Raw genomic sequence first — 20,189 nt, forward strand, 5'->3', positions numbered from 1 at the left:
AGCAACACCCGAAGACTGTTGCTTATATTAAAGGTTTCATCTAAAACTACCGTACGTGTACCATCAAGTTTATGACAATATGAACGATATAAATGTCCTGTTGTTTTTAAGTAAGAATGATTATAGTGCATAATATTATTTTTCAGTATAAAACCCAGAGAGATGTGTCACTCCACGTTTCAAACAATACAAAAATATTACCAGCCATCTGACACACGTGTGACTCACCAGAGAGGGGAAAAGGACACTGGGGGGAATCATTTGACCAGGATGTGCGCTCACAGCAGTATTTCCGAATCCTATGAATGGGGATTCAGGTGCATAGAAACTACTCGGCGCGACTATAATTATATATATATATATATATATATATGTGTGTGTGTGTGTGTATCACACACACACACACACATAACCTTCGTTACAATAATAAATTGTGTGGTTGAAACACTGAACAATTCAGTGAAGAGGCCAAGGATCGGTCGATCGATCCAGACCTGAGCTATTGAAAGTGATTGGCGGAATGCGGCAATACTATTCATTATATAACACTTATGGTTATATATCATCAACGCAGTTATATATACCCCTCTACAGCACTCGTCTCTTATATGAGTTTTGAAATTGATTGAATCACAGCTGCCATCCGTGTTTTACTTATGTATATGCCGACTCTGCAGTTATTTCATAAGCCAGACCAAAGAGTGGCATGATTCTCGTACCACTCGATTCGTCCTTCCCGCAGTTCGCCCAGGGGTTTAAGTAAAGTCCGTCACCCTCGTACACACGCCGGGCAGTAGTTAGCATGAAGCGTGCATGTCCTACTTATCCAATACCAGCAGCGGCCTTGACATTGGCTTAAACGTTTCTCGAGCGAGAGTGGAAGTGCATGCAAAATACATGCCAAGGACACATGAGTTTAAAATTTGAGAGAGAGAGAGAGAGAGAAGAGAGAGAGAGAGAGAGAGAGAGAGAGAGAGAGAGAGAGAGAGAGAGAATTTGCTATTGTAAAAAGTAAAAAATGCTTAGAGTAGCAAGTTTAAAAGTACAGTTAAAAATTAAGTTCATAAGTTCAGGCAATTTTTTGTCCTCGTTACAGACCCCGTCCCTCTAGATTGATAAACCCTACTAGTGTAAATACAATTAATTGAGATCTAGGTGTCTACTTCAATTTCGATATTCCCTGTAGCTGACCATAAATCCAACAAAAACTTGACAACAATGCAATTTTATTTCATTTCATTTTGCTGTCGTTGAGAATAAATTTCCAAAAATGAAATCTTTTTCGTCAATATAAAGGTTAAAGACATGGAGCTCCACATTAATAAAATCCAATTTAAGTAAAAAGTGTATTATCAAATGAATTTTTTTATCTACAGACTTGTATAAACGTAATAAAATAATCCTTCACTGCACTTACAATCATAAAAGAAACAAGTACATGTAGTTGTTCTCTAGATTTAAGTCTTTGGCTTTCAATAAGAAATCAATTTAATTAATATAATTATTACATTTAATACATACATTAAAAGTTTAAATGTACTTGGGTATTTCACACGAGTTATATGGTATTATGGACATGTTATATCAGCATGCCCATGGAGTGATTTAAATGCTGAGATAGACCAGAAAATTTATTACTGACTGAATTTTTTTCAAATGACCTACATCACCTACATTTTCTCTGTTAAAGGCCTGACAGAGTTTGAGTCTAGACCAAATGCAAGCATTAAAACCCCACAGCTCAGCACTCCTTTGTCAATTCATCTTTTTGGATGACGTTCAAAGTCTTTAATCTTTCTTATTCTTGCTGGCTGAGAGTTTGAACTAAGAATGCAGGAGTTATTGCTCTTTAAATTAATACATTTTTTTTAATTACAGAAAAAAACATTGTTATATGATTCACTCACCCATAAGAGACATAAGAGTACATGCGTGTATATCATACATAATTTGGGGTATTTTTTTTAAAATACCATTATTATTAAAGAAAAACATATATATTTCATCATTCAAATATCTATGACAAAAGAAAAAAAATAGGAATCTAAAGGAGTGACTGAGTGACCCCTTAACACAGAGAAAGCTATAAACAATAACGGTGCCCCTCCTCTCTGACAATTAACACAGCAGTGTCAGCATCATCATTCTGACCCACAGAGCATCTTGTGCAGCAAGCTACCTGTCTGGCCAGCACTGTCGACATGGTAACAACCTCTCAGCACTGACCATTACTAGTACAGAAGGAGAATGTCTTGGGTGATGGGTATTGTCTTCTTAAATCAGAGACACAGCTCCTGACATGACTAAACCCGACAGGGGTTTGTACCGCATTATGTGTTGGTCTCCCTTCTGCAAGTCCACTATTTCTTCCCTGGAAATAAAAATAAAATTTTTCTTTCACTTTTATTTTTATTACTACTACTACTAATAGGTAGATAGGTAGGTATGAGAGATGTCTGGAAAACTAATAGGGACACATACTTGTACATGTAGGTAACAAGTTCAAACTATGTATAAATGTGCCTGCTCACATTACTTATCTTGTTTAGCAATCATAATGTGTGCTTGTAAATATTTTAAGTGACTGTATGGTTCTTATAATATTGATAAGTCATCGCATCATTTGTGAGAAAAGATGAGTGTAACCTCTACAACATAATAAATTTCAATCATAATTTACTTTTCTTTATATCAGCGTGCCCATTAAATATTCAGACTTTAGAAAAGCAAAGTTACACGTATTTGTTGAAATAAAACAGCCAACAAGAAAATACCAACTACAAATTTGTCATTTAATTTTGTTGGCAAAAAAGAGAATTCATGATTTGAAAGAGTGAAAGAGGAGCACACTACACAATAAATCAAAATACAACACACAACAGGTGGATTGAGAACAAATCAATTTCCTTCTATAGCTTATCAGTATACGCCATGGTATTAGAAATAAGTTTTTCCCAAATGACCAGAATGTTGATAATTTTTTCAATTAAAAAGCCATGTTAATTAATTAAAATAAGATTTAAATATGAAACATGTCAAACAAAAATAAAACTAATGTTGGAATGTAGAAATTTTCTTTTCAATATATTTCCATGTTTTACAAGTTGTTTTTATTTTACAACAATGATATCAAAGTTATTGTTGGGCTATACATATAATGACATTGGCACCCTTTTAAAAACAGAATAAATCAAGGGAATAAAATTGTATAAACATGCAGGCATTGAATATAATTTCCACGAAACAGATTATGTATTAATCAGACGTCTCCACACAAACTTCAGGGAATTAAATCCTTGATGTGTACATTTCCTGTAGAGTAAGTCGGCTACATACACACGTGTCATCAGGATAACTCACCCCGTGTCTAACGTTTCCTCCTCCACTAGAACTCCGTCAGTGTCCTCTTTCACACGCAGGAACACGTAACTGTCCAAGTTAGGGCGGATTGCTGTTGACAAAGAGAAGCAGATTACTGAAAATTTTCATTTTCAAACTGACTCTTTAAAATTGGGATAAAAGTCAAATTATAACATTTAGTTGAAAGTAACTGGTTAAGGATATGATGTTTACTTGTTTGTTTGGAGTCCATAGTTTGTAAATTGGGCGGCATGTGCCTTAATACTAAATTCTTCATGTGTGTTTTCATTGTGGTTCCATACCTGTTAATAAATATCTCAGACTTGAACGTTGCATCAAAAACCAAATTAAAATATTATTTTACTGAACAGATGTTTTCTATGTCATAAATTAATCTTGTCTTGAAACATTTTAATTTTGCCATATCTTTATCATGTTTTGATGCATTTCCTAAGTGGTATCTATACTTATAACATGACCATACCATCAAAAAGAGAATTTGAATGCACAAAAAGAGACCACAAAGGAGACATTCAGAGTCCTCTTTTGTACAAGAATATCTTGTGTTAAAAGGGAAATAACTCTAATATTTCTGCATGTCAAAGAATTCACAAAACAGGGAAAATCACTCATTCTGCATTTAACTACAGTGTATGTTCATGTGTTGTATGTAAGATGTAGCATAAAGAAGAAAACTTGCATCATATATTCGAATATTTTAGTGGAAGGGTCACCAGATGTTAAATGTGCAGGGAATGGTATTAAGCAATACCGTATATCCTGTAATTTTCGTGATGATCTATTTTTCAAATCGCAAAATATTGAATACGCAAAAATTATATCCTGTATCATTTTCTATAAAAAACTTTTAAAATCGCAAAAAATGACTGACAAATTAAAAATGGTACATATTTTCCCCATTTTCACAAATTTTGTGACACGCAAAAAACCCCAGATATACGGTAATCATACACTGGTTCCGAGTGAAGCAGCAAGTTTATACTCCCATCTTCTTGAACTAATGCTCTCTTCATTGTGAAGGACAACAGTCCAGTTTTCTACAGACTCTAAACTTGTGTCTGCTTACTTCAGTTGCCAGATTCATTATTAAAATAAAATTGTAAGCATACAATCAACAAAGAATGATTTTAAGGTGATTTTATGAAAAACTCTTTGATAAGTATCTAAGTATACAATACATCCACTTGCAGTTCAAGACAGTATATTTGTTAAGTAATTATCTATTTTTGGATTTTTTTGTTCCTGATCTGTTGATTCAGAAATTATGTGCTAAACTAAAGGTAAACTCCTTTCAATGAGACCAAAGAGAATAATGTAAGAGCAGTGGTAAAAAATAATGTTTTTCAGCAGGTGAAGAGCACTCACTCTTTGGCGAACGTGAATTCCTCGGGGGAGAGGTGGCAGACATCTTCTTCTTTTCTGTTACTTTCCTGCTCTAAAACGTGGGTCGTGTACCTCTCAATCTGAACAAAACCAATTGTCTGGTAATTGTGTTGATTAAATTTGCTAATTAACTCAAAGATCGTAAAACAGCCAAACATAGTAACACTGACCTTTTTGAGCCTGCATCTGAGATAGCTGCTCAGAACATATCTGATTCTGTCTATCTGAAGTTATACGCCACAAAAGAATAAAATAAAGAAATATTATTAGTCACAATATTTGTATCTTAATGGTTTTTTTGGATTAGTTTCACCATTACATGTATTCCATGTGTGTACTTCCTTATGTAAAAGTCCATTGAAATAATTCATTGATTTTAAGACAAAATAATTAGTAAAGAAGAATTCCTTGGTTATCGACTTATTGTATCTTTTCACTTAAAATATATCAGTGAATCTACACAAGGCATATCAGTATCTCTGCAAATCTTATAAAGTGAATCTACATCTGCATATGGATAAATGAAAGAGCTTGGCTACTGTGGAATCATTTGAATTTTTGTGGATTGTGGGGTTTTTGCTTATCTGTTGAGGATGTAAATTCTCCTGGGAGGGCTACTTTTTTAAAGATAAGACCAGTAATAACTTAGATGATAGTTCCAAAAACTTCAACCAGGTTCAGACACCTTTGCCATTGCCAGGGGTATAGCAAAAGGTATCTGCATATATATGCAGAGGGCCAGGATATGATTTTTTTTTCAAAATGTTTGTTTTAAGTAAATTTGTGCAATGATTGAATGCATGAATGTATACATTAGATTATAACTATGTCATAAAAGGATAATTTAAAGAAATAATAAGTTAAGTCCCAGGGGTCTAGATACTTGGGGGTGGGGGATGGGGGGGGGGGGGGGGGGGGGAGTGGTCGGTCCTGTCCTCAAGCACCTGTGGTCTTGGTGTCGAAATAAAAAGCCAAGTCTTAGTGTTCATAATATTTGTGTCCTATAAATAATCATTTAAATGATAAAATCACACATATAGTTCTATTTTTTTTTTACCTCCATCCGATGCAAAACAACTTTGAAATCCCCCTTTTTTGCTCTTTTGATATTTTCCTCCATTTCTGTTACTTGCTCCAACATGCAGTCAACTAAATCGGTTTTTGCCTCCAAGAGTTCAGGAGAAAATTTCTCATTTAACCATGCCTATAAACAAGAAATAGTTTGACTGCTGGCTTCACTGAAATATGACCATTAATCATGTAATACATGTTCATCAAATAATCAAACAAAAATTCAAGTTCATTCTATGCTTCAAAGTAAATCGGATATGATACCGACTACTACTACTTATTGGCCATATCTATTTTTCTAATTAGCCAAAACTTATCTTACTTGTCTGGGTAATTGAAATCAGTAATGAACATTCTGAGGATGATGCGGGATTATGGTTGTAAATTTATTAAAATATATATCAGTACATCAACTGGATACCGTAAATTGATCGTAGAACTTACTAAAGTACATCATTCTTAGCTGAGAGCTGCTTTAATTAAACTGTATAATTAAAAGGGTGCACAAGAGTTCTACAATACTGAAGCAGTTTAGACCACCTTGAATCCCATCTTTGTTAGCCAAGGGTTTTCGGTCCACTTTGCTCCCTGTAAACGGAGCTTGTCACTGAGTTTTTGTAATGAAATCTGCCAAGGGTTTATGGGGAGCAAAGTGGACCGAAAACCTTTGGCTAGCGAAGATGCTTGAATCCAAAATGTTATCCTAACATACTTGAAGCTTTGAGGAAATTTTTCAAAACTGAAAAATGAGGAATTATTTGGATTTTTGTGTGAAATAAAATATCTGTATATTTTATTCAGGTCAAATCAAAGCAGTGTGTTACTAACAGGCGAAAAAACTTGGCAAATCATGTCCAGTAGATCTCTAGCTTTACAGATTGAATAAGCAATATAGCTTTATTTTTAAGCTATCCAGAATAGATTGATAAAAGGTGACCTTTAGTGCAGTGATAGTTTTTAACTTTGAACTGTTCTGTAAAAAATGCAAGTAAAGATTTCCACTAAAATTGTGTCTCCTTTAAAGATTTTGCACTTGAGATGGTCAGACGGGTTCCAATACCAGCGCCAGATAACTCATTTGGTAGTGCACCTGACTAGAGATTCAGGGGGCCAGGGTTTGGATCTCAGGTTTGGACCATTATTAATATTTTTCCCATCCTGTTTCATTTGGTGCTGTGCCAACCCCTGGAACTGACAGGTTAACTTCTGCCAGGGGAAGAGTCTGGAGTGATCTTTAAGAGCGAGGATCTTTTAATGTTACAGTCAGACTAGTTCGAATATCAACGCTGGATAGCTCAGTTGGAAGAGCACTTGACTAGAAATTCAGGGAGCCCAGGTCAGAATACCAATCCGGTCTGTCATCATTTCTCCCATCCTGCTACACAATAACTTTTAAACGTTTTGAGGCAATTGATTGATTACCTAACAGTTACTTCTTTAATGAAATATTTGTAACTCATATTAATTTATAACTTTTTTGTACCTAAATGAAAACTTTATCATGAATATGATTTTTTTGTACTTATTTTATTTTCATGGAAAAATAAAAATTGATGATAATTACACTCTATTATGGCTTTTTTGTACTTAAGCAAAAAGTTACAATATAGTCATAACTTTCTGATGCTAATTTGGAACCACAGTTGATGAGATGGTTCCAAATTGTGCCAACCTTGATTTTTTTTTTTGTAACTAAATTTTTTTTAGTGGTTTGATTTAGTACGAGTATATGTAATTAATTAGTCAGCAGAATGTGAAGAAAACACTTATCCATGCCTCAAGTCATTGCTGCAGGTCTGTGCGTAGCTCCCAGTCTGAAAAAATCAGATGGACGATCTACTATGTGTTAAAAAGTTACTATAGATGTACCTCCTCAAGCTTTTGAAGTACTTCGCCTGCCGTTAAAGCTTCCACTTCTTCATCACTTACACCGTCGATTTCGTCAATGTCTGCCATTGTTTTCTCCTTTTTAAAATAACTTACTATTTTAGCAAATTTACGTACTTTTAATCTGTGCAAATTCTAACCAGCGCGCCAAATCTTCTTCACAGAAGAGTTCCCTTACAAGCAGGCGGTAAAAATAGTACTCTACTCACATCCCGGTTGTAATATTAGTACACAGGCACCTGACATAATAAAATTTTCTAGATATAGGGTATTTATTTTTATTATGAGAAAAAATTATAACGCCAGGTGCTGTGTGTTATTATTATCATTTTTATTATTTATTATTTTTAAATAAACCTATAATTTTAAAGTCGATTCAATGAAAGTGCAACTATAAAGGAAAAAAAGCTACCTTTGTAACTAATGCATTAGCTAGCATTGGTAAAAAAATAATTAAACACAACTAACTGAATTTTTTTAAAAAATTGTTGCTGCATGGTTTATCACTTTATTTGGGTATTCTCTTTTGAGAAGTGGACAGGCATTGCCTTCATCCCGGATGAACATATTAAAGGCATTCTCCAGAAATGGTTCCAATTATGATATAATGTTGTCGCCAGCATTCATCACAAAATTATTATTTGCCGTTTAATGTATTTGGCTGATACTTTTCTCAGGAGATATCTACATTAAAAATTACAAATTTTGATACCAAACAATATGCATTTGAAGTGTCAAATGATGTCAAATTATTTCAATAAAAAATCGGTTTGTGTATTTTTCAGCATGTCGCGCGTGAATATTTCAATTTTACTACAATACTAAACAGTATTACGGTGATGAAAGAGACAATTAAAACTCATTTTTTATTTCAGAATCACATAGCGTGTTTTGTCAGTAAAAACCTGTCGATAACAATCTTTTCTTTCTCCCCCCCCCCCCCCCCGATTTATATATTGTAGCTGAAACAGTCCTGATTTCCGTAACACGTGTTTGACTTAAAAGTAAGCGATGATATTCAAAACAATATCTATTGATATTATAGTAATTGAATGTCATAGGCATATTAAAAGAAAAATATATACAATTTAGTGTCGAAAATCTATGTGTTTTTTTAATCATCGATTATAAAATTGAAAATTGAGTTTGACGCATTTCAAGGCCTGGCTTCCGTAACGACATTTTCAACTGAATTCATGGCATTTGAAAAACTTATTCATGATGCCTTTGGAGAACACAGTGTCCCAAAGCTGTAGAAAAATAATGTAATAGCATGGTACAGTGAGAGGAAAATTTACCAAAACCCCTGACCGGCGTAACGTATGACATCCGTAACAGTATTTTCAATCAGTAATATATGGCTCGGTTTTCCATCGATAATAATTTGGATTGTTCAGCGAAACGGGCCTGAGTTTAGAAAGTAAAGGAACTTTGATATTCTTAACTGAAGCAATTAATATTTTGATACAAAGTGCATTTTTGAGAAAAATATGATGAGAGTGTGCTAAACTATCGAAAAAAATATCAATCATTATGTGTGGATTTATCTGTTTTAGTTTATTTTTATTTGCAAGAGATATATCTGTTGCAGATTAAAACCAATTCACCTAAGACAATTTATCATTTGACAATATTTTTTAAATATTTGCTGCAGCGTTACGGATATCGGGAAAAAACAGATTTGGCATCTGTTCATTCCAGTGCTTCTTATGTATATTTTCCACTACGGATAATCTATTCTTATGTTTTAAAATCAACAAAGTGGTCATTTTTCATGTAATTATAACCGCCGGGTTTGTACCGTATGGGGTATTTTCTGTACCAGACGATTACTAGGGAATTAGCTCATCACTCGCTGTATTTTCCACATTTATTCCAGTCAATAACACAATCATATAAACAGTTACTCTCCACTCCGTACACATTAAAAAGGGGAACTCGCTTATATGGAACGCCATGGCTGCCTTATGTTAGATGATTTTATTATATACTGTGGGTCTATTATTATATGCTGTGGGTCTATAATTATATGCTGTGGGTCTATTATTATATGCTGTGGGTCTATTATTATATGCTGTGGTTCTATAATTATATGCTGTGGGTCTATTATTATATGCTGTGGTTTTATAATTATATGCTGTGGTTCTATAATTATATGCTGTGGGTTCATTATTATATGCTGTGGGTTCATAATTATATGCTGTGGGTTCATAATTATATATGCTGTCGTTTATTCGAAACTAGCTATTCGAATTCGGATTTCTCGTTTTGGAGTTTACATTTACAAGCACTTTCAGCTGACACCAAGGACAATGGTCGTGTGACCTTGACTGAGACCCATATGCTAAAAATTGCTTTTCAGAACTTTGTTGTTGCCGGGCGCATAGTGTTTCACAAACACATCTTGTTTCAATTTATCAATATTATACTTTCAGACAAAGCAGAAAATGTGTTTGTGTTTTAAATCTTTTATACAATAAAAAATGATTAAAATACTGAGTATGCAAAATTGATTTCTTGTTTTATTTACTATTATCAACTATAATAATTTAAGCTTTACTATTAGTCGTTGATGTTTTAAAAGATTCTTTAAAGGGAGTGTGCTATTAAAAATCAAGTACAAGCTTGAGAATCTATACTGTCATTTGAGAGTACGTTACTGAAAGTCCAAGTAGCTCAAAAAATTCTATGTCTCGGCATCTCTCTTAGCGCAGCCGTACGTGTTTGCTCACGAATTCTATCAGGACACATTTTTATAGTGCGTTACCTTTTCTATATATGTACGCAATGTTGAAAACACTATCTTTTATTTGTCTGAGGAACTGAAGTAGAGATGTGCATTCAGCCTCGCCCAATGCCCGGAAATCCAACACAGATTCAATTTTGCGGTATTTTATGCCACTGTCATCGAAGATTTGGGGGTACATAGTTTTTCACAAACACATCTTGTATTTATTTTGGTTAACTTGGCTTTTTTCCCTTTGAAAAACTACTCATAATTCTAAAATGACATGAATTTAAGATCAGAATTTTCTCACTCTCTTAATAAATTTATGATGGCGGATCCATAAAAGAAATACAGTAACGGTGCATTTGGGGGGCAAACAAATTATCAAATTAAAATCAGATGCGTTTGTGAAACACTATGCGCCCGGCGGCAACAAATTTCGAAAAAGCAATTTTTTAGCATATAGGTCACAGTTAAGGTCACAAACTCATTATCCTAGGTGTCATTTAAAAGCACCTAATTAGTGAAGTATGCATACTAAATACGAAGTCTCTTTCTCCTATGGTTCAAAAGTTATGGCGAAGGTTAAAGTTGACAACAGACAGACAAACAGGACAAAAACAATATACGATTCGGATGCATAAAAATGTGTCCTGATAAAATTCGTAAGCAAACACGTACGGCTGCGCTAAGAGAGATGCCGAGACATGAATTTTTTGAGCTACTTGGACTTTCAGTAACGTACTCTCAAATGACAGTATAGATTCTCAAGCTTGTACTCCCTTTAAAGAATCTTTTAAAACATCAACGATTAATAGTAAAGCTTAAATTATTATAGATGATAATAGTAAATAAAACAAGAAATCAATTTTGCATACTCAGTATTTTAATCATTTTTTATTGTATAAAAGATTTAAAACACAAACACATTTTCTGCTTTGACTGAAAGTATAATATTGATAAATTGAAACAAGATGTGTTTGTGAAACACTATGCGCCCGGCGACAACAAAGTTCTGAAAAGCAATTTTTAGCATATGGGTCTCAGTCAAGGTTACACGACCATTGTCCTTGGTGTCAGCTGAAAGTGCTTGTAAATGTAAACTCCAAAACGAGAAATCCGAATTCGAATAGCTAGTTTCGAATAAACGACAGCATATATAATTATGAACCCACAGCATATAATTATGAACCCACAGCATATAATAATGAACCCAGAGCATATAATTATGAACCCACAGCATATAATAATGAAACCACAGCATATAATAATGAAACCACAGCATATAATTATGAACCCACAGCATATAATAATGAAACCACAGCACATAATAATGAAACCACAGCATATAATAATGAACCCACAGCATATAATTATGAAACCACAGCATATAATAATGAAACCACAGCATATAATTATGAACCCACAGCATATAATAATAGACCCACAGCATATAATAATAGACCCACAGCATATAATTATGAACCCACAGCATATAATTGAACCCACAGCATATAATAATAGACCCACAGCATATAATTATAGAACCACAGCATATAATAATAGAACCACAGCATATAATTATAGAACCACAGCATATAATTATAAAACCACAGCATATAATAATAGACCCACAGCATATAATTATAGAACCACAGCATATAATAATAGACCCACAGCATATAATAATAGACCCACAGCATATAATTATAGACCCACAGCATATAATTATAGAACCACAGCATATAATAATAGACCCACAGCATATAATAAAATCATCTAACATAAGGCAGCCATGGCGTTCCATACGCTTATCATGGTAATAATTCTAACTTAATGTTAACAGTTAACCTACATATAACAGCGCGGGAAACGTAACGGATTAGACGGACGCCTTGTAACTTGACTCTTAACCTCTTATCATCAACTCTGACTCCCTTCAACTAACTAGCTATCATCTATATAAAACATATAATATTATTACCTAATCAAACGGATTTTGTTGTTTTATTACCAATTAAATATTTGCGTCTATTTTGAACTGCCGGTCAATAGACTGCGATCTATTAGACCGCCGGTCAATAGACTGCAATCTATTGGACCGCCGGTCAATAGACTGCAATCTATTGGACCGGCAACGTATTTCAGAACGCGGGTATGTTAATGTTACATCCTTTCGATAGTTCTCAGGGAATGTATATTCCTTTACATAGACGTTGTTTTTAGTACTTGGTGAAACCAAATTCAATGTTATCAAAATGGAGTATCAAATAATCAACAGCTTTAAAGCCTCAAATAAGGTAAAAGACTATTTAAAATCTAATGGGTTTAAGCCCCCCCCCCCCTTCTTTTGTTTAAACTACTATTAAATTGAGATGTTGTAATGCATGCAACAGGTTCTGTGCATGTAAAAGATGAAAAAAAATATCTTAGTATATTGCATAATGGCACGAAAACCATCTGCAATATGCAAATTGTAAACCCCGAAAACTATAAAAGGAATTAGGTAATAAAACAATTATTTAATGCTTGAACAGTCAATAGACCAGAATTTTTTTCCCTTGATGCAGGGAACAGCCCAGTATAATCTATTGCCCTTGGCCGTTGGCCTCGGGCAATAGATCATACTGAGCTGTCCCTGCACCTCGGGAAAAATATTCTGGTCTATTGACTGCTCAAGCATTAAATAACTGTATAATATTTTACTGGCGTGACCTTCTAAATAATTGACATGTATAAATTATCCAATCAGAGAATATTTCTTTATCCCTAAACTGACCATCTCCCAGGTAAACGCCCATTATTCACCTGCGTTAATCCGCTAATTGTTATGTAATTGCATTAACTCTATTAGTGTCAAACACACATTTGTTAGCTGAAACCATTGTCCTTCAATCTTGCCTTTCTAATAAGTATCATTTCCTAAAGCTACACTTGATTACTTTGATGTCCTATTTCTTTGTTACAGTTAAGACGTTTGATAAACATTTATTTACATTCTATCACATCACAGTCAGGAGGAATTTCACGATCATAAGAAGAGTAAATAACGTTAATTTACCAACAAGCTAAACTATAGAAAATGTTCGCAACATGTAAAATATACATTTTACATGGTGATAATACCCTCTTGTCCCCAAAGGATTCTCCGAATCCGTAAAAATTAAGGAAAGAAACGTATTAAAAAAAATATACTGTAGTAGTGAAAGAAACTAAATAAAGCGAAAAAAAAAATGCAAATTAATCGAGTTATTTGAAAAAAAAAATGGGGGGGGGGTGCAATAATTGGCTATCAAGAATTTAGTAAAGGAAAAAAATGTGTGGAACGCAGTGGAGTACAACAATTAAAAATTAATATATGCATATAATTATAAATGACTGATATTATTTAAAGATTGTTCATAATCAGTTTCAAAAATATTATTCTATAAAGTCTTATTTCACATGCGTTAAGAAAAAAAATCTAAAGTAGGAATTTTCCGCTCGAACACATCATAGTTAAATGTACAAATTAATGTTCACAGTTTTTATCCGGAAACAAGCGTGGAAGGTATCGCAGTGACGTCGCATGTGTCCACGATAGAAATTTCACGGTCCTGGAGCTTCCGTAAAATGATCCATTTGATAAATACTGTTCAAATTCACCAGTAATCAATATAACATCACACACATTTTAAATATTCTGTATGAACATCCTCGTCATCAATTGATAATTATTTTATGACAATACTAAAAAAAATGAATACATGTATAACAGGAAAGCATGACTATTTGCATAGACCCTGTCGCTGTTTGACTGACACTTTAACCGTTAATCATTAACAATTTTAATTTATTTCTAAAGAAAACACCAGCACTTCAAGTCACAGTATCAATAATACTGACCTATATTTAACTTGAGAAAAAAAATGTTCAAGATCGACTGATGACATGAATTGACTATGTAGATCTCTAACTTGGAAATGAGAGACAACAAACAGTAACAGTTCTACGATTTTTTTTTTTTTTTTGAAATAGAAGTTAAAATTACCTCGTTATTATTTAGAAAAGTCAACAACACAGGACCTGTGCATCACTTGCAGTAAGTTGTAAAATATTTGATTTTGCTATTTTGGCCTATACATCATATATTTATTTGTAAAGAATGTAAAACTTTTTCTTTTTGTTTAGTGATGCTGTGTCTGAGTTTAGACGACCAAGCTCGTCACTTCTTGCTCGCTAAACCGTTAACAGAGTCAGAATATGGGTGACGAGTCCATATACTAAGCCTGTTTGACAAACAAAATTTATTATATAGGGATTAATATTTTAAAAAGATAATTGACTTGTTCAATTTCTACGGCGTCTTTGCCTCCTGCGCTCACTTTTGATTCGAAAATACTCTTGTATTAATGCATTGGGAATGTTCTCTTCCGGTTCCCACGAATTATCTTTACAACTGAAACCTTCCCATTTTATTCGAAAATATTTTTTTTCCCGCGTTCATAATTTTGTCATTACATAGGCGTCGGAACCGGGGGGGCTAGGGGGGGCTTAGCCCCCCCCCCCCCCACTTTTTTTGCCAAGTTATACCTAACCATTAGAAACATAGCATGATAGAGGGTTCAGCCCCCCACTTTTTCTCGCAGGAAAGATTATTGTTCCTAAATTTAGCTTGAAAGATTGAGAAGTTAGATTCAGAAGCATACTAGCCCCCCCCCCCCCCACGGATTAGCAATTTCATGATTTTGGAAGGAAAAAAAATATGGGTAAGAAATTTTTGTTTTTTGAAGCATAGGTATACTACCCCCCCCCCCCCCCCCCCCCCACGGATTAGGATTTCCATGATTTTGGGAGGTTTTTTTTCTCAATATTTCTGAGGATTAGTCTAGCCCCCCCACTTTCAATTTGCTTCCGACGCCTATGCATTAAGGATATTCTCTACATTATAACCGCCGGCTTTGTACCGTATGGGGTATTTTCTGTACCAGACGATTACTAGGGAATTAGCTCAACACTCGCTGTATTTTCCACGTTTATGCACACGTGATAACTAACACACTAGACTTGTTTTTAACGGACCCAGTAAGTCAAGATGAACTCTTGAAAACACATCGTGTACTGGTAAAGGTCTGAGGGGAGCTGGGTGTTTATGTTTGTCATCCTTTGCACGCTGACACGAAATGCACGTTTGAACATACGTGCCAATATCAGCATGTAGAGAAGGCCAAAAGTACTTGTAGCGTATTGTCTGATATGTTCTATCTTTGCCTTGATGACGTCCTAGTAAAGAGTCGTGATATGACCTCAACACGTCATCTCGCAGCTGATGTGGTACCGCTAGTTGTTTGACCAGTCTGTCAACGCAATGACCTCTACCTTTTGGATAATAGAAATGGTATAGAACACCTTCATCTAAAACATAGTCTTGAGACTCTAGAATGACTCTCCTGTCAACACGTCCTCTGTTTGGAAGTTCTTTATTTACCATGTACGCAATGATGTCTTTGAAATCAGAGTCATTCGTTTGAAATTCTATTAACTCCTCTTTTGATACTGTGGATATCTCATTCACACAAGCCAGTGGATCAAAATCTGAGTAAATGGCTTCTGTCTGAACCTGCATGTTTTTTGTCTTGTTTTCGCCCGGAATCATTGCAATGTTTTGTTCCTGTGGATACTCCCGTCTACTGAGAGCATCTGCATTTGAGTGTATTCTACCCTTCTTATGAGTGATATCGAACTGATAGCCCTGAAGGAATATAGCCCATCTAGCCAATCTGCTATTTGTTTCTACTTCTTTCACTTTCTTGACAAACGTGATTGCACTATGATCTGTGAAAACCTGAAATTTCTTATTTGCTAAATAAATTCGGTAGTGTTTGATTCCCTCTACTAAAGCTAGACACTCTCTATCAGATATCGACCAATTTCTCTCGGCCGGTCTGAGTGCGCGTCCACCGTAAGCTACAACTGTCTCTCGCCCTTTAGCATCTTTCTGTCCCAGAATGTAAGAAATAGAAAATCCTGAAGCATCCGTGTACAAAATATTATACTTGCGAAAAACAGACCTTATTTAGTTGACTTATTAGTAACAATACATATACATCTGTATATATATGCATTAATACATTATATGCGTATATACATGAATGCAAAGCAGGCAAACATGGAGAATCATATAAAGTGAAAATCCGAAAAAGGTGAGATGTGGATTCAGTCAACCCATATTTTAATGGGGATAAGACCCCAGTTCCTCCACATAAAAAAGGAATTCGAGGTTTATGAAGATATAACCAATAAATTTCATGACTATTTAAAACATCATAGGAGTAGATATTTGTGAAATTATAATCTCTGACATCCGTAACGAACCATCCAAGCTTTTTATCAAATATAAAAAGACAACTGATTTATATGTTTGACTTTTTACCGGTGTTATATAGTGCCTTTTCCCCCTAGCCATCTTTCCCCCCGAAAAAATGGCTGTGTAGCAGTTTCCCCCCCCCCCGGAAAAATGGCTATATAGCAGTTTTTCCCCCACGGAAAGCTGACTATATAGTGGGTTTTCCCCCGTTTTATAGCCAGATTACACCCACGGAAAGACTACTACATAGTGGAATTTCCCCCCTTTTTTACATTCCGGTCATGTTTATGGTGGGCCATATGTGGCAATAATTTGCAATAACTGATATGACATGAATTTCTCATAATAAAAGGTTAATTATGGCATTTATCAACACATAGAATAAAATATATGGTTATTTCACCTCTGATATGAATAAAGGCACGCGCCTTCATAACATTATTGTGTATCACCATTTATTTCACCTTTTGTTACACCTTTTTGGAACACCTTTTACATGGATTTCGGAATACCTCGAATCTTTCTCATCTAATCGATGCTTATCTACAGGTATGACTTCGACGTTATGACATTTTTCACAGAACCCGTCAAAATACATATGAGTGAAATTACGCCGGTTTGGAACTTTAATTTTCCCATGCATTATCATCTATGTGTAAGCTCCTCCAAAGAAACTAACCGACCAATCTTGTCTTAATTTTGTGGAGAAAGGGAATAAGAAGTGGAAATTAACGTACTGCTCCCTTGGTCCAAAAGGCTACTAATTTTAAATTAATACCGTTAAATATAATCATATATTTCTACTTTTAAATATGAAACGAGAGACAGAGCGCAATGATATGTCGCGAAATTGAAATGTTTTACTTTTTTTTAAAAAATGAAATGGCTTCACAACCAGAACGAAATCGGTAACTTTGCTGGTTACTCTGGAAAATGTAAAACGAAGCCTGAATACCCTTATGCATATAATATCATTTACTGCATGCTAATTTTTCTGCTTTTTATTTTGCAACGTGATTTATAAATATACAATGTTGAAAACGATGCAATATAAAACAAGATATATGTATACGATTCACTCACCTAAAACGTAATCATATTATTTATTTCAAATATTTTTTTGCAATAAAGATTTACTTGTGTACCATATTGTTTCCTCGAACAATGAAACAAGGGTAATTAGAAAAAAAAACTCACAAATTTTTTTTAAGAGCTGACTTATTTTGTTTTAGATATAAGCTTGTTCTTCTAATCAATTGGCAAAAAAAGTTGCAAACATGTGCGCTTTTGTTTATTTTTTCTTTGATAAAGAAATATATGAGTGAGTGTGTATATTTAAAAGAAGTTTTTACTTTTAAATGACCGAAAAATATGATGATGTGATCTCTAGTTTTTGAGATATGGGCCCCAAAAATACACTATTCATTATAATTGGATTTCATACATCGGGCTCTGAAACATTAAGGGCCCCTACCCTGGGGGATTAAATTTTCAGGTCATCAACTAGTGGTATACCACTACCACTGTGAAAATATGGTTTAGTGGTCATCTCTAGAATTTGAGATTCGGGCCCACACTTATAGAACACTATTCAATCAGTATACCGGTAATTGGCCCCGGGGATTCAAAAATCGGGCCCTGAAACATCGAGGGTTCCTACCCAGAGGGTTGAAATTTTCAGTCATCTACAAGTGGTAAACTACTGCCACTGTGAAAATCTGGCGATGCAGTTATTTCTAGCTATATGCACTATATTCATTATAATTGGATTTTAAACATCGAGCTCTGAAACATTTGAAAACAAAATTTCTCTAAAACAGAGGTTTAGCCTGGATAAAAATTTGCACAAACAGACAAAAGGACTGATAAATTTAATTAAAAAATTCCCAAAACAGTTTTCACTTACAAATTCTGATCACAGAATTATGCATATAAGTGTATATCTTGTAAAACCAAGTACTTTTATCAATGGAATTACCTTAATTATAAGTTCTATGATTAATTCCATTAAATACATGTTCAATTTTTAGCATTGTCTATAAAAAATAATAAAACGGCAAAACAAAACTTAACCTGTACAGATGAATGCAGATATATGCAACTTAGGAGTGAAGGAACATTGATTTTAATTTTCACTGGGTTTCCATATTTATCTTTTATAAAATATGAACCAAAAACGTGAGGGAGAAACCCTACTATGGGGGAAAAGCTACTATATAGTAGGTTTTCCGGGGGGAAAAGCTATTATGGGGGAAAAACTGCTATACAACACCGGTATATTTCATAATTGTGTTTGGTACATCCATCAGAGCATGTAATTTTAATACAATTAGGTATTTCACTATTTTAGACAGATATTTCATGTCAACATTTTTAAATCTATGTAATGTTGATTACATACTAATTAAAGGAAAGACATTTTTTAAAAAGCGTGCTTATTAAGTTAAAAATGTATTTTCTACAATGAATAACCTGTATTTGATTTTTATTCTCTAATATTTGGTTGTAAAATGTATTGGAAATTATATTCTCCATGAAAAGGTCATTTGCTAACTTCCGTAACTTTGGGTCATTATCTTTAAAAATCCCTCTGACATCAATTTGTGATGTACAATTTCTCAACATCTCTATATTAATGTTCTGTTGTTTCAATATTTTTTCAATATTTTAATTAAAATCATTGAACATATGAAATTGTTCCTAGTTTACATTTGAATTTGACTGAAAGATGATGCATTATTTTCTTTTTTATTGTTGAAAATAAAGATTTTCTTAGAATAAAGATATTTTTGAAAATATGTTCCCCTTAAATTTAAATTCTTCATGATTCCGTCAAATATGTCATTCGTATTCAATATGATATCAAACAAAGTGGCTAGTGATGTTTACTGTTATTGTACAGGCCGAGGATTAGTTGCATTAATTTACTACTGACTTCCGTAACAGGGTTTTTAATATGGTCGTCAAAATCAAATATTTTGTGAACGAAGAAATTTTGGTGTGTCAAATTTCATAATTATATCGGCGAATAGTTGTACTTCAATATTATTACAATTAAAACACGAATATCAAAAGTTCATTTTTCACTGAAAGCAATCCCATATTTGGAACCATTTCTGGAGAATGGCTGCAATGTAGTCTTATTCCTTGATGAACGCCCGTCCCATTCTCAAAAGAGAATACTTATTTGGTCGCAACACATGTACACATCAAGCTACAAGAAAATTCAATAGTCTTCCGACATGGGTACACTTTATTTTGACGATACGCAGCTACATTCATAGTAAATAGAGCTTTATGCTGTAAAATCAGTAGGATATAGCACACATCTATAAATATACCTCCCCGTACTCTGTTCTATGTACAATGTATAAAAAAAAACAAAAACAAACA

The 20,189-nt window shown here is 34.0% G+C and overlaps 1 protein-coding gene across 1 annotated transcript; it reads right to left on the bottom strand.

Moving 5' to 3' along the window:
- Window positions 1-1,213: 1,213 nt before the first annotated feature.
- LOC128181994 (DNA replication complex GINS protein SLD5-like) lies at window positions 1,214-7,885 on the bottom strand. The gene is made up of 7 exons (XM_052850580.1): window positions 7,705-7,885; window positions 5,822-5,968; window positions 4,935-4,988; window positions 4,747-4,844; window positions 3,574-3,662; window positions 3,361-3,451; window positions 1,214-2,371 (listed from the first exon to the last, which is right to left on the bottom strand). Exons 1-7 carry the CDS (start codon window positions 7,789-7,791, stop codon window positions 2,275-2,277), a joined length of 663 nt encoding a protein of 220 aa, XP_052706540.1. The 5' UTR covers window positions 7,792-7,885; the 3' UTR covers window positions 1,214-2,274.
- Window positions 7,886-20,189: the final 12,304 nt, after the last annotated feature.

The sequence above is a fragment of the Crassostrea angulata genome, chromosome 4 (genome assembly GCF_025612915.1).
Source record: "Crassostrea angulata isolate pt1a10 chromosome 4, ASM2561291v2, whole genome shotgun sequence".
In the NCBI taxonomy this organism is placed as follows: domain Eukaryota; kingdom Metazoa; phylum Mollusca; class Bivalvia; order Ostreida; family Ostreidae; genus Magallana; species Magallana angulata.

What these genes read in the sequence shown, in the direction of transcription:
- LOC128181994 (XM_052850580.1), bottom strand. Translation starts at nt 7,791, where the DNA reads ATGGCAGACATTGACGAAATCGACGGTGTAAGTGATGAAGAAGTGGAA. An exon ending in TCAGATGCAGGCTCAAAAAG is followed by an intron (nt 4,845 to 4,934) that starts GTCAGTGTTACT and finishes GGTTTTGTTCAG; the next exon opens with ATTGAGAGGTACACGACCCA. An exon ending in GAATTCACGTTCGCCAAAGA is followed by an intron (nt 3,663 to 4,746) that starts GTGAGTGCTCTT and finishes ATTTATTAACAG; the next exon opens with GTATGGAACCACAATGAAAA.